Source organism: Rhincodon typus, chromosome 28 (genome assembly GCF_021869965.1).
Source record: "Rhincodon typus isolate 14 chromosome 28, sRhiTyp1.1, whole genome shotgun sequence".
Classification (NCBI taxonomy): Eukaryota; Metazoa; Chordata; class Chondrichthyes; order Orectolobiformes; family Rhincodontidae; genus Rhincodon; species Rhincodon typus.
The window spans coordinates 34,596,024-34,611,485 of NC_063359.1; the positions used below are offsets into that span (position 1 = coordinate 34,596,024).

Below are 15,462 nucleotides of genomic sequence, written 5' to 3' on the forward strand. Positions count from 1 at the left end.
AGATGGAATAAATACAATAATGAGAAATGGTCTTGAATTAGAAGATGCAGTAGAATCCAAATGGGTGGAAGTAACAAATAACAAGGGGAAGAAGTCGCTGCTAGGAATTGTCTATAGGCACCTAACAATAGCAATATGGTGGGACAGAATAAATCATGAAGTAATTACAGTGTGTAAAGCAAGCAGTGTATTAATCATGGGTAACTTTAATCTTCATGTCCATTTGGAAAATCGGTTGGGCATTGGTAGCCCATGACTACTTTGTAGTAAATTCGGGACAATTTTTAATAGAACAACATCTAACCAGGAGCCAAGTTGTTTTGGTTTTGGTAATGTGTAATGTAGCAGGTTTAATAAATGATTTGAGAGTAAAAGAGCCCCAATGGAACAGTAATCCCATTAAATTATATAGCTTAGTGTTTAGTTTGAGAGTGAGAAACGTTGGTCAGAAACAACTCTGCCAAACTTTATTAAGGGCAATTAGGAAAGATTGAGGGTAAAGTTGGCTGGACTAGGGAAAGAGTTTAACAGAAAATGCAATTGATGAACAATGGCAGACATTTTTAAAAGATATTCATTATTCGTAACAAAAATTATACCCCGGTAAAGAAGGAGATAAACTAACCATGGTTAACCAAGTTACGGATTGTATCAAATTGAAAGAAAAAAGTTAAATGTGGCAAAGTGGTAAGATAACAAAAAATAATAACGAAGAAAATAAACTGAGGGTAAGCAAGTAAGATCAAAGCAGACTGTAAGCGCTTCTTTAAATATGTAAAATGGAACAGAAAGGCTAAAGTGAACATGAGCCCTGAAGAGAACTTGGGGACATTATGGGGAAGTAGGAATTTGCAGAGGAGATGAATAAATACTTTGCACCAGTCTTCATGGTAGAAGGCAGTATTAGCATACCACTAGCAAAGCACCAAATAATCAAGGAACATAAAGGTGGAGAAGAATAAATACAATAATTAGGGGCAGCATGTTGGCTCAGTGGTTAGCACTGCTGCCTGATAGTGTCAGGGACTCGGGTTCGATTCCAGCCTGGGGCAGGCCTCTGTGTGAAGTTTGCACGTTCTCCCCGTGTCTGTGTGGGTTTCCTCCTACAGTCTAAAGATGTGCAGGCTAGGTGGATTGGCCATGCTAAATTGCCCATTGTGTTCAGGGATGTGTAGTTTAGGAAATCCAAGGGTAGGGAGTGGATATGGGTGGGATGCTCTTGAGAGGATCAGTGTGGACTTGATGGGCCAAATTGCTTGCTGCCACATTGTAGGGATTCTGTGATTATCACCAGAGGAGAGGTACAGGGAAATATTATGGGGCTAAAGGCCATTTGATCCCCTGGACCTGATGGGTTGCATCCTAGGGTATTCAAGGAAATAGATACAGAGGTGGTGGATGCTTTTACAGTAATCTTTCAAGAATGCGTAGATCTTGGAAGAGTCCCAGAGGATTATAATGGAAGAAAAAAATAGATAACTGTAGGGCATTTAGCTTAACATCTGTCAATAGGAAAATTTAATAGCGGAGCACTTAAAAATTCATAATATAACTAAGCAGAGTTAGCTTGACTTTACAAAGGAGAAATCACACATAACAAATTTATTAAATCCTTTTGAGGAGGTAACAAGTAGGATGGATAATGGGGAATCAGTTGATGTAATAAATTTACATTTCCAAAGGTGTTCAGTAAGGTTGCACACATAAAGCCTACTTAATAAGATAAGAGCCCATGATGTTGGGGTAGTAGATTGGGGCATTGACAGAGGATTAGCTAGTTAAAAGAAGGCAAAATTGTGATAAGGTGGTGTTTTCAGGATGGCAACTGGTAACCAGTGAAGTGTCACAGGGATTAACATTGATGACTTTGATGAGGGGAAACTCTGCTTAACAGTACGTAAGTGACAGATCCTGTTGATGTATTTGGAAGAGAGTGAGAATGTTCAGCAAGGTTTTAGAGAATGACACTTTTGAAGAATGTTGAGTGGGAAGGATCTGTTTTTGGGGGAAGAGAGACTGATAGTTTTCTTTGTGCAACATTTAGCTTAAACATAATGTGTTATACCTGGATCAACATTTAATATTTTAATGCATGTTTTATCTTGTATTATTTTCTCCAGTTCTCGAACCAATCGGAGCTTCCAGATGCTAATCAGCAGCTGCAACTGGTTCTTGAAGAAAAAGCTCATTTAATGGCACAGATGAATGAAGTAAGGATATTTGGCTGGAAATCACTGAGCATGACTTCAATCTGTGCACAATGCAAGGGAGTTCTTCACTGTTGTGTGTCTGTGTACTGTTCAGTCAGTTTCTTGTGTGCCATGGTTGGCAACAGCAGAGAATTATAGGAAAATTTCTTGCAGATTAATTAATTCCACCTTTCAGAAAGTTTTGCAATTGGAAGAAGGTTAGGAAGGACATATGTACCTCAAACACTTACCTATATTTTCTGCCATATCCTTTGACTCCCTCATCAATCAAGAGCTATCTAACTCAGCCTTAAAAGTATTCAGTGATCTAGCCCTCCACTGCTACCTGGGAGAGAATTCAGTGGACTAATTAACCACAGAATAAAATCTTAATTTCCAACTTAAAAGAGAGATGACTTATTCTTAAACTGTGTCCTCTAGTTCTAGTCACTCCCAAAAGAGGAACCTTCTGCTCTTGCCCCTCCCCTCAGGATATTCTTGGTTTCAATAAGGTCATCTCTTGTTCTTCTGAACTCCAGTGAATACAAGCCCAACCTGTCCAATGTTTCCTCGTCAGGTAATCCCTTCACCCCAGATCAGTCGAGTGAAACTTGTTTGTGGGGAACCCTGTTTTGTTAACACTGAAGCAAGGAGAGGAAGCATAGGGTGTTGCCAGAGTTGAATTGAAACGAAATACCAGCTCAGGGTCAGAACCTGATGTGAAGGAATTTGTTGGTAGCTGTTACTGTCTGCATAGATTTTGGAACGCTCATTTTAGTCACCTGTTACTTGGTGTACAATTGGCCAAGCTCATCAATAAAGTGCCCAAACATCTAAAATCTGCATAGAATTGGATAAAACGTAGAAGCCTAGAAACCAGGAGTGGGAGTAGGCCATTCACCTTTTTCAACTTGTTGCACCATTGTGTGTGACCATACCCTGATCCTTATCTCAAAACTATGTTCCCCATTCCTCATTACCCTTGATGCTTTTAATATCTAAGAATGTATAAATCTCTTTCTTGAACATATTCAATGACTTGCCTTCCACAGCCTTCTGTGGTCATGAATTCTGCAGGTTGACCACCCTCTGAGTGAATAAATATTTCCTCATTTCGTTCCTAAATGGCCTACCTTGTATCCTGAGACATTGACTCCTAGTTCTAGACTCCCTAACCAGGGAAACTATCCTTCCAGTATCTAATCTGTCAAGCCCTGTTTGAATTTTATATATTCAAATCAGATCCCCTTTCTTCATTCTAAACTCTAGTGAATACTGGCCCAGTTGGACTAATTTCAGCTCGTACAACAGATCTGCTATCCCCGGTATTAGCTTAGTTAACCTTCGCAAATATGTCCTCTCTTAGGTAATAAGACCAAAACTGCGCACACTACTCCAGATATGGAATGCAAAGTTTTTGCTGAAAAGGTGATACTTGTTACCCTGTTTAAAGGATGGTTGAATTTTGTAATTGTCAAGACCTTTTGTTTTGCTGATTTCATGCATGTAGTACATTTAAAAATCAACTTTCTTTCATTGCTATATTAGTAAGAGAATTAAACTGGAAAGAAAATTGTTTTGTCTGTCCCAATAAGTTAGAAACAATGAATTCTACAGAGAGGTAAAAATTACCAATGTTCTCAATCTCAAATCCAGTTCCATTATTTTTGCAGCTTTCAAAATCACAGCAGCTGCTACTTGTTGAGCGAGATCAATATGCCCACAAGCTGGTGGAGGAGGGCAGTGTTTGGCAGCAGAAAGTTCAGCAGCTGGCACAACAAGTAAGTGGCAACATGAAGGATTAGGCATGTCATTGAAAATGCTATCCCAATCCCAGCTGAATAATGTATTCTAATTTTACAGTTTCAAAGACAAAAGCCGCACAGGTCATGTGTTCAGTTTTCAAGTTGAAATGTAAGGTTTTAAAAAAGCCTGCACCATAAGATTGGATAGAATCATGCAGAGCAGTGGGACGCAATTTGGCCCATCCTGCCTTTGGGTTGTTCTGTCAAAAGAGACTGCAGTACTTTACCTTCAATGCACTTGCTTCTTCCCTGAAACCTGACAAATATTTCATTTTAAAATGTACATTCACTTTGTATTCGAAAGTGAATCAAGTTTTCCCTTTATCAGGCAACTGTCATAATTTGCTATGTATGGGTGGGATGGAATGGAGAGGAGAGAGGAAAAAGGAATTATCCTCTCCCTCATCTCCCCCTTACCCCCTTCCCTACCCACCCACCCACGCCCCCCCAAAAAAAACTATTTTGTCCAACATTTTATATATTTTCTGCATGTCACTTGGATGTTGACTTTGCAAAACTGATTGTGGGCGTTTCGATATTTGTGGAAGGACTGTCCAGATTAGCATTGGCAAAAGGCCAATGATTTACCTGCAGCTGGAGACTGATTGGCAATGAAAGGTAGTCTATGTCGCAAGGGCAGACGAGACAGTGCAATTGCAAAATTTCTTAGAATGATTCAGTGCACAAGACCATATGACCCCTTGTACCTCTGACAGGTCTTTGTGGCAACAACTGTATTTGCAGTAATTTAAAATTAAACAATATACAAAATCTCGCACTTTCTTTGGAAAAAAAGCACCAAATAGCAATTTCAAACGTCCTACTGTACACATCGTTTGTAATGCATGTTTGATTTTTAATTGTTGGCTTGCACACTGCTGAATTATTTTATTCATTGAGGAATGTAAGTGGGTACATAATCTTAGGAACCACTTGCACAATTTTCTTAAGTGCATTTCTAGTTAATGTGGCTCCACTTTGGGAACTCACACCGGTGAAATGAACTTTGTTCTCTCTGTGTAGTCATGTATTATTTTGCCTTTGCAGATAAATGCACTTTCAGAGGAGAGGGAGAAGAATCTCAGCCATGTGCAGGAGCTAGAGGCCTCGTTGACTGATCTCCAAAAGAGATCAGGTAATTCTGTAGTTTTCACGGCAATAGACTTAAAAGTTCTTTGCTTGCAATAGGAATTGAAATTAGTTCATTTGTTCATAGTAGTAGATCTGTCACTCGGAAAGGAATCCTGGCTGTATTTCCTTATTTCTGTATGCCACCTATTTGTCTAGATGTTGGAAGTGATTTACTCCAAGTGGAACCATGTTAAATGTGCCTGTGATCCAAGGAATTTATACTGCATCAAACATATTTGTCCAGATGCTCTACCCGCATGTGCACTTAAATTTTTTTCTTATTCTTTTATGATAGGACCTGGATTTGTAGAGTTATCTAGCCAGTCCTGTTGCCCTGCACTCTCCTTACAGTCCTTAAGCAAGGCTCAGAGTAAACAGCAATAGCAGATAAATTCACCCTCTATTTTGCAAGTAGCTTGCAAAAAATCAAAGCCAATGGTGAAGATTTCAAAGACCTTCTCTCAACCCCATCCATATGTGGCATAAGTGGGGAAAGGATAGGTTAAAAGCAGCAAAAGCTCCAATGACGGCTTCCCTCCCTTCTGCCCTTGCTGCTCCTTCAGAGACAGAATCTATCAATAGGGGAGCAGCAAGGACGGGACTAAGGGGAACCCATGATTGGACTTCAAGGAGCAATTACCTTGGATGAGGACACTTTCATATACTTTATTCTCATGGACTCCTTTATTTTGATGCAGTCACAGAGTAATGTTGCCTGACATATTTACATTGAAATTTTTTCCAGTTTTCTGCAGAAAAGTACAGCATTGCAAATAGCAAAAATTGTGTGTGTACATATATGCACGTTGTAACCAACATCCCTCACCTTGCTCCCCAACCGTATAGACATCAGAATCATTCCTCCTTTTACCATACACAGTAACCACTCCTCCCTGCAGATTGATTGGCTGATCTTTTGTAATAACACCATCAGAATAATCAAAGCCCTCTGAGTTTGGGATCACCAGTACTATTATTTTCCTTGAATGGCTTGATCTGCAAGATGGTCATGTGGCCAATTTTCCAGGATTTAATGATGTGTGCCTTTGTAAGCTTTTAGTTTGAGCCTGAGTGCAGTGCCTGCATGTTGTGATCTTTACAATGTGACCATCAATAGGTTTGTCTCGTACTGTACAGCTGTTCTTTGGCGGAAGTTTGATTTCTTCAGTAAAACTACATTTGAGCTCAGCATCCTCTAAAATACATGGGACAAGGAAAGCCTGGATGAATATCAAAGGCGCACCCAAGGTGTCGACCACTTGATAAGAATTTAAAAGTCCGATGCTACATTGTTAAACAAAGATTTTGCAATCAGCCCCTCTTCTCCCAGCTATTTGACAGTCAGGGTAGGGAATTCTGTTTCATCACCACTTGCCAGGTTGATGCTTCAGCTCTGGTGTTTTCTCAGGCTGCCCAGTCGCTGCTGTTTCCCTCCATCGCCCAGCAGACACTGGTATAGCTTTGGTGGGTATTCACCTCTCTGAATAGCCCACTGCGTGATGATGCTGGATCTGCGAGAGCAGCTCTGAGCTTGTAAATCACAGATTTCCCGTCTCTGGGGGAGCAACAAGAGTGGGAGAGACAGAATTGATCATTGGAAGAGCTGGAACAATGGATGAGGAAAGACAAGATCGCTGTTTGAAGGAGCAACAAGTTCATTTCCCTGAAGTGCTGCTGCAGTCTCCTTTTGAAGTCACTGATAGTCTTCCTCTTCCACATCCACCAGCCTCACCCAACTTCATAGAATCCCTACATTGTGGAAGCAAGCCATTTGTGACCCATTTGACTCAACACCTTCAAAGAGCATCCCACCCAAACCCTTCCCACTTCATCCCAATAACCCTGAATTTCCCTTGGCTAACCCATCCAGCCTGCATGTTCCTGGACACTATGGGGCAGTTTATCATAGCCAATCCACCCTAACCTGCGCATCTTTAGACTGAGAGAGGAAACTGGAGACCTGGGGGAAACCCACGCAGACACAGGGAGAATGTGTAAACTCCACACAGACAGCTGCCTGAGGCCGGAAAGAAACCAACGTACCTGGTACTGAGAGACAGGGGTGCTAACCACTGTGCCACCCTTGGACAGGAATACCCATTTTTGGTGGAGAATGAGCTAAATATAAGAGGCACATCAATCTTGTCTATTCTGTTACTCATCTCAACTTTCCAATGTGTTTATCTCCCTTAAGTGGCTACTTGTTATCTCCCATACTCCATAAAATACAACTAGTTCCTGGTGTGTAATTTCCTGGAAAATGTTAGACCACAGAGGTCGCGGTTGGATATTTTGAGTTCTACATATTAATTTATGGGGATGGGCTAGTGGTATTATCACTGGGCTGTTAATTCAGAGACCCAGGTAAATTTCTGGGACCGGGGTTCAAATTCTGTCAAGGCTGATGGTGGAATTTGAATTCAAAAAAAATCTGGAATTAAGATCCACTGATGACCATGAGTTGATTTTGGAAAAGCCCATCTGGTTCACTAATGTCCTTTAGGGAAGGAAACTGCCATCCTTACCTGGTCTAGCCAACATGTGACTCCAGACCCACAGCAATGTGGTTGACTCTGCACTGTCCTCTGTGCAATTAGGGATGGGCAATAAATGTTGGCCTGCCAGCGATGTCCTCATCCTGTGAATGAATTAAAAAAACTTCAGAAATAAACTTCAAATTGGGGAAGGAACAAAAGCATAGTTGGAGATAACAACACAGAGGAAGCTCTTGTTCTCTATCAAATAAACGTTTTGTGAATTTTCAATGTGGTACTGAGTTGCCTTCTGAACAACAGCAGTTCCTAGAGTTTAAGGACACTCTCAAAGTTCCAGGATTTTGACCCAGTGACAGTGAAGAAATGGCAGTATATTTCCTCAGGATGGTGTGTGGGATTTGGGGGGCACTTGCAGGTGGTGATGTCCCCATGCCTTGTGGTAGAGATCAAAGTTTTCAGAGGTGCTGTCAAAGGAATATGTTGATGTAAAGATTTGTATGATGAAACAGTTGCCACTGATAGTTAAAAGCATCTTTATTAAGTGTTAATCTGTATATCCTTAGCCTCCAGATTATCAATGATTAGAAAGTATTCTTGATATTTTGCTCCCTCATGGTTCAATTTGGTAATTTCTAAAGGTCGGTTTGCCTAATCCAATCAAGCAGTAAATCACAACAGAAGGTAGCATAATGGGTGTTTTATTTTCTCTCCTTTGAGACCTTGGTCCAGAGCCAAGCCCCTCTACCTGTTCCCTGCAGTTGCAATCTGGTACATAAGCCTCAAAGTTGCTCCAAATTTGATAATTGTCATAATGAAGAGAAAAGATAAATTGAAAGTCTTAAACTCAGGATATGCTGAAACATTTACTGCCAGGTCTATATTTTGTTGGAAACAAAGTTGGTTTTGTAAATTGGCAGCAAAATTACTCAAACTGCAATTTGCCAATGACCAGACAATCTCTTCTGGGATTGTGGCTGAGGATGAAACTTTGGCAAGGACACTTGAGAGAACTGTCTTGCTCCTTTTCAGAAATAGTGTCATGGGATCTTTTGGAGTCTTTAAAAAAGGTCTTAGTTTAATTTCTCATCAGAAACTGAAATACAGATGCCCTTGCTAGAATGGTTGGTGCTTCTTGCAATTGGGTCTGAGGCCCTGGAGAGAGCGCTTCAGTCTGTAGCTGTCTTGGAGTGTAAAGGAATGGGAGATGCTTGAAACAACAACAGTAAGAGAAAAGTTACAACTTAATGGTTCAACAGGGAGCTCTGATAGTTAGAGAATTCTGAACAGTGACTCAGAAAATTTTTCTAATCAGCTGTAGAAGAACTCATTGTTCCTAGTGAGCACTGCATGTGGTGGTAATGTATGGTATAATGTAGATACAGCAAGTGGCTTTGTTCTGAGTGTGTAATGAAGAAAGTTGTGGTTTTGTATAGTACCTTTCATGACACATGAAAGTCCTAAGTTTTTTACACCAAAGCTGTGTGGCAACGTAGGAAACCCAAAGGTCAGCTTTTTGCAACAAGATCCCACAAGCCATAATAAACTAACAATCAGCTCTGTGCACTTGAAGGCCTGTTGTCAGTTTTCAAAGTTAAGTTTACATTAAGTTATACAAATTGCCGCAGGCTATTATGTGTCAAGATGTGACAGTGTGAGACATTCTGTTCTGACTTGGAAATGTTAAGAACTTAGTTATTGATCAGTATTGAAACTTCCTGAATTTGCGAGCTTATAAATATAATTGGATTTTTCTTTTTTATGTTGCTGATTTTTCTCAATGGTCAAGATCTTTGGATTGCAGTTTTTACAGAATGCATTCCTAAAGGTTGGCAACTATGTGAAACAAGATAAATGATCTTGTAGCACAGATTGAAATTGGCAGGCATGATGTTGTGTGCATCACAGATGTGGCAGCAAGGGAATCTGGCCGGGGAGCTAAATATCCAAGGATATGTGTCCTGTTGAAAGGACAGGCAGAGCGGGTGGGTTTGCCTTGTAAGAAATGAAATTACTTTGAAAGTAAGTGATAGTCAAAAGGCGTAGAATCTGTGCGGGTAGAGTTAGTCAGAGTTGTACAGCACGGAAACAGACCCGTTCGTCCAACTTGTCCATGCCAAACAGATATCCTAAATTAATCTAGTCCCATTTGGCCCATAACCCTCTAAACCCTTCCTTTTCATGTACCCATCCAGATGCTTTTTTTTAAATGTTGTAATTGTGCCAGCCTCCAACACCACGTCGGGCAGCTTATTCCACATACACACCATCCTCTGCCTGAAAAAGTTGCCCCGTAGGTACTTTTTAAATCCCTCCCCTCTCACTTTAAACCTAAGCCCTTTCGTTTTGGACTCGGCACCCTGGGGATAAGATCTTGACTATTCACCCTATCCATACCCCTCATGACTTTATAAACCCCGATAAGGTCACCTCTCAGCCTCTGAAGCTCTAGGAACAATAGCCCCAGCCTATTTAGCCTCTCCCTAGAGCTCAAACTTGAGGAACTGTGAAGGAAAAAAGACAACTAGAGTTTTGTACAGACCTTCTAGCATAATTAGGATGTGGAGATGAAAATAAATCAGGAAATAGAAATGGTATGGAAGAAAGGCACAATTACAATAATCATAGGGGACTTCAATATGGGAAAATCTGGTTGGGAGCAGATGTCTAGAAAAGAAATTCATGCAATGTCTGAGGGTTTTTTTTTTTGGAGCAGCTTGTGGTAGAAACCAGTAGGGAACAGGCAGTTCTGTATTTGGTGATAATGAGGCACACTTGATTTTGCAGGTTAAGGTGAAGGAACCCATGGGGGAGAGTGATGATAATACGATAGAATTCACCCTCTAGTTTGCGGGGGGACATCTGGAATCCGATCTAACTGTACTGCAAGGACAAGAGGGAGGAGCTGGTCAGAGTCAATTGGAAAGGGAGTCTAGCAGGGAAGATGGTAGAGCAGCAATTGTTGGAGTTCCTGGGGGTAATTTGGAAGGCACAGCAGAAATTCATCCCAAGGAAGAAATTGGCTAATGTAATACTCCTGTTTAAGAGGAGAAGGAGGCAGAAAACCGGAAACTATAGGCCGGTTAGCCTCAACGCAGTCAGGTAAGATTTTAGAGTCTGCTGTTAAGGATGAGATTGTGGAGTGCTTTTAAGTGCATGGTAAAATAGGGCTGAGTCAGCACAGTTTCGTCAAGGGGAGACCATGCCCATGAAATCTGTTAAAATTCTTTGAAGAGGTAACAAGCAAAGGAGAGTCAGTGGACATGATCTATTTGGATTTCCAGAATACCTTTGACAGTGTGCTGCACAGGAGGCTGCTAAATAAGATAAGAGCCGTGGTATTAGGAGCAAGGTGCTGGCATGGATAGATTGGTTGACTGGCAGAAGGCAGAGATAAAGCGCTCCTTTTCAGGATGGCAGCCGATGATTGATTAGTGGAGTTCTGCAAGGGTCAGTGTTGAGACCACAACTACTCGCGTCGTACATTAACAATCTGGACAAAGGAATTGAGGGCATTGTTGCTAAGTTTGCAGATGACACAAAGATAGGTGGAGGGACAGATAGTGTTGAGGAAGCAGGGAGGCTGCAGAAGGACTTGGACAGGCTACGAGAGTGGACAAAGTGGCAGGTGGAGTACAATATGGGAAAGTGAGAGGTTTTGTAGGAACTTAGGTCAGAAGAGTCGAGGCATGGACTAGTTCTAAACAAGGAATTGTTTTGGAAATCTGAAGCACAAAGGGACTTCCGAGTCCTGATTCAGATTCTCTTATGGTTAACATGCAGATTCATTTGGCAGTTAGGAAGGCCAGTGCAATGTTAGCATTCATTTCGAGAGGGCAAGAGTACAAGAGATGTACTGCTGAAGTTGTATAAGGCTCTGGTCAGACTGCATTTGGAATATTGTGAGCAGTTTTGGGCCCTGTATGTAAGGAAGGTTGTGGTGGCGTTGGAAGGGTTGTAGCAGAGGTTTACAAGAATGATCCTGGGGATAAGGGGATGTGAGGAGTGCTTGAGGACTCTGGGTCTGTGCTGAGTGGTTTTTAAAAAGATGAGGGGGGTTTCATTGGAACTTTTAGAATACTGGGAAGCCTGGATAGAGTAGAAACATAGATGTTTCAACTAGTCGGAAAGACTAGGTCTCGAGTGCATAGCCTCAGAGTGAAGGGACAACCCTTTAGAACTGAGACGAGGAGGAATTTCTTCAGCCAAAGGGTGGTGAACCTGTGGAACTCATTGTCGCAGAAGGCTACAGAGGCTGTCACTGAGTGTATTTAAGATGAAGATAAATAGGTTCTTGATTGGTAAGGGGATCTAGGGTTATGGGGAGAAGGCAGGAGAATGGAGTTGAGAAACTTATCAGCTATGATTGAATGGTGGAGCAGACTCACTGGGCTGAATGGCCTAATTCTGCTCCTTTTTCTTATGGTCGTATAGAGGCAATAAACCTAAGACATTCAGTAGATGGGAGAGGTAGGAAGAAATATGCTTTGGATTGAGCAGGACTGTTGGGGGCCACAATGCTCTTCCCTTGGATATAGTTGTGGAAGTAAAATCCAAAATGGTTTTCAAAGGAAAGTGGATAATAGTTGAATTTTTTTTTTTAGAAATGTTTGTGGAAATGGGTCTCATTTAGTCCTAAGAGCTGATGTTGATTCACTGGAGGAATGGCTTTCTGAAATGTATAATTGTCAGAGTGTCTGCTTTTAAAGAAATGTAATGTTTTGTAATTCAAGGAGACCTTGACTTGTTTAATTTAATTGACTTGGCCTTTCTCACAGTGAATGGGTGGTGATTGTATATTCTAAAGACTGAGTTTGTAATACCCTGTGTTGTACAGCACAACAGAGTGAGGTCGGTGAAATCCACACCACTCCAGAGCCCAAAGGTCCCACAGAGCAAGAGCAACTACTAGAGGAGAGCATTCAATCCCTGCAACAGGAGAAGGAGGAATTGTATTCTCAGTACCAGGCACAGGTAAGCAGGGCTTCTTTTTCATTTAGGGTGGGCAAAAAATGGCTTTCTCAGCAGATGTCAATCTTGATAAAGACATCCATGAGGAGTCTCAACTGCACCAAACTGCATTGAATATTGAGAACAACTACTCTTCATATTCCTATCCTCTTAGGACTCGAGGCAAAATGTTCTGAGAAAAGGGAAAAACAACGTAATGGACAAAATTGCCTTGGAGACTGGATCAAAATTGTTTCACTTCCCTGAACAGCTTAATGGATGCATATGGAGGGGCATGGACCCCTAGAGACTTGCAAAGCTGGTCAGATTTGCGCAGTTAGTACTGCGCTGGGGTGCCACAATAAGCCCTATTGTCCCAATTTAAGAATGAGAACATTTAGCCAGGTTTCCCATTCTGTGACTTGGTGATAAGGGCACAGGCTTGGATGTTGGGCAAGCTAAGGTTGTTGAAGCTAAGATTAAACTCAGTCTGTGATGTGCTGCATAATTACACAGCGTGTTGGCAATGGATTTCCAAGCTTGTACAAGAAAAATGCTCTAGAAAGCAGCCAGTACATAGGGGACCATACTCCCAATGAATAGTCAATAACCAGAAGAGGAAGAATGTTTTATACACAGCAATTCATTTCATTTTGAAATGTGTAATACAAGGCTGTATGGTGCTACCAAATGACAAGATGTGGGTTTGAATCCCAGGTTTAGTACTCTCTTACATAAAAGTAAAATGCTGGATGCACAAAATCTGCGTGAAAAATACAAAATACTGGAAGTACTCAGCAGGCCTTGCAGCAACTCTAGAGAGACAGTTAATGTTTCAGGTTATGATGGAAGGTCATGTCATGCCCCTGACATGTTAACCAATCTTTCCTTTCCATAAATGCTGCCAAACCTGCTGAGTATTTCCAGCATGTTGTGTTTTTATTTCAGGTTTGCAGCATCTTCAGTATTTTGCTTTGCAATGGACACATCTCCAAATATAGTCCACGGTGTTGACCAAATGGTATGGGCTTTTTACAGTGCCATTGGACAAATATACCTGACCATTTTTTTTCAAGAAGGTACACATTTAATAATTTATGATCACCCTTCAGGTTTGTGACAATGAGCAGCTGAGTCATTTGAACCTGGAGCTGGAAGAGAGACTACAGGAACTGGAGAGGACAGTGGAACGTTACAATGACAATTCTGTAGACCGAAAGCAACTGTTGGAAAACATGCAGAGTGACAAGGCTACAATAAGCAGGGCACTGACACAGAACCGTGAGCTCAAGGAACAGCTAGCAGAGCTTCAAAATGCATTTGTCAAACTTGTAGGTATCACCTCTTCCTAAAACACATTTTTCTTGCCCATAAATGTGCTGTTGAATTTATCTTGCTGTAGCTGACAAAACAGAGTCCTCTAAAAAGCCCTTGTTTTCAAAATGCTGAAGTTCCATCTTACGTTTTGATTGTATTTTGACTTCATTTTTAATCAGCGTGAAGTATTTTCAACTTGTCAATTTAGTGGGTATGTAATTGCCTAGCTTCAAAAAGGGTGACACAGTTAATGTGAAAATTTTAGAGAACAATTAATTTAACATCTGTGCTAGTTGACTGAGTTTATTCAAGACTGCCCAAAAAATGTAATAATCTCAATGAGAAACAGGAATGGGGAGAGTTGGTTTACATGAGCAGGAGAAGGCCATGCAGCCCCTAAAGCCTATTCTACTCTTCTGGTTCATCTATCTCAATGCCATCTTCATGTGCTATCCCCATGTCTAACTATCTAGAAATCATCTGTCTGACTTCACCTTGAACATACTTTGTGACTGAGCTTCCGACTGTCGAGAATTGCAAAGATATTCTTACTACCTAAGCAAAAAAAATTCTTCACCTCAGTCCTAAATGCGTTGCCTCTTGTTCTGCTCTGTCACTTGACTCTAGATTGCACCCTACCCCCAGCTCCTACAAAAGACAAACCTTTCTGCATCCACCTGTCTAGCCCTTTGAAGACTTTTCCAAGTTTCAGTGGGATCGTTATTTTAAGCTGTCAAGACTGCAGGTCCAACCTCTCATAGGGCAATCCAACAATCTGAATAATTTTGGTGAATCTCGACTGCATTCCCTGAATGGTAAGTATATCCTTCCTTGAGGACCATAATTGCACACAACACTCCAGTCCCAGTCTCACCATGATTCTGTACGATTTAAAGCAGGGCCTCTTTACCTACACTGAAATCCTCTTGCAATTAAGGCCAACATACCATTTATCATTTTAGTCGTTTGCTACATCTGTATGTTAACTTCCACTGGGTTAGGAAGGAGGATATGAGATAACAAGGTGTGGAGCTGGTTGCACACAGCAGGCCAAGCAGCATCAGATGAGCAGGAAGGCTGACGTTTCGGGCCTCGACCCTTCTTCAGAAATAGGGGAGGGGAAGGGGATTCTGAAATAAGTAGGGAGAGAGGGGGAGGCGGAGGCGGATAGAAGATGGATAGAGGAGACAGACAGGTCAAAGAGGCGGGGATGGAGCCAGTGAAGGTGAGTGTAGGTAGGGAGGAGATAGGTCAGTCCAGGGAGGACGGACAGGTCAAGGGGTCGGGATGAGGTTAGTAGGTAGGAGATGGGGATGGGGTTTGAGGTGGGAGGAGGGGATAGGTGGGAGGAAGGACAGGTTAGGGAGGCGGGGATGAGCTGGACTGGTTTTGGGATGCGGTAGGGGGAGGGGAGATTTTGAAGCTTGTGAAGTCCACATTGATGCCATTGGGCTGCAGGGTTCCCAAGCAGAATATGAGTTGCTGTTTCTGCAACCTTCAGGTGGCATCGTTGTGGCACTGCAGGAGGCCCAGGATGGACATGTCGTCTGAGGAATGGGAGGGGGAGTTGAAATGGTT

The 15,462-nt window shown here is 41.7% G+C and overlaps 1 protein-coding gene across 1 annotated transcript in view; it reads left to right on the plus strand.

The window, feature by feature from the left end:
- Nucleotides 1-2,114: 2,114 nt before the first annotated feature.
- The window catches only part of golga2 (golgin A2), a gene marked incomplete at its 5' end in the record, with an annotated part of 39,424 nt that continues 26,076 nt past the window's right edge, over nt 2,115-15,462 (plus strand). Inside the window, 5 exons of the mRNA XM_048613394.1 lie at nt 2,115-2,210; nt 3,863-3,970; nt 5,042-5,129; nt 12,455-12,591; nt 13,680-13,898. Of these exons, the coding sequence (XP_048469351.1) occupies nt 2,115-2,210; nt 3,863-3,970; nt 5,042-5,129; nt 12,455-12,591; nt 13,680-13,898 (648 nt within the window). The remainder of the gene's footprint in view (nt 2,211-3,862; nt 3,971-5,041; nt 5,130-12,454; nt 12,592-13,679; nt 13,899-15,462) is intronic.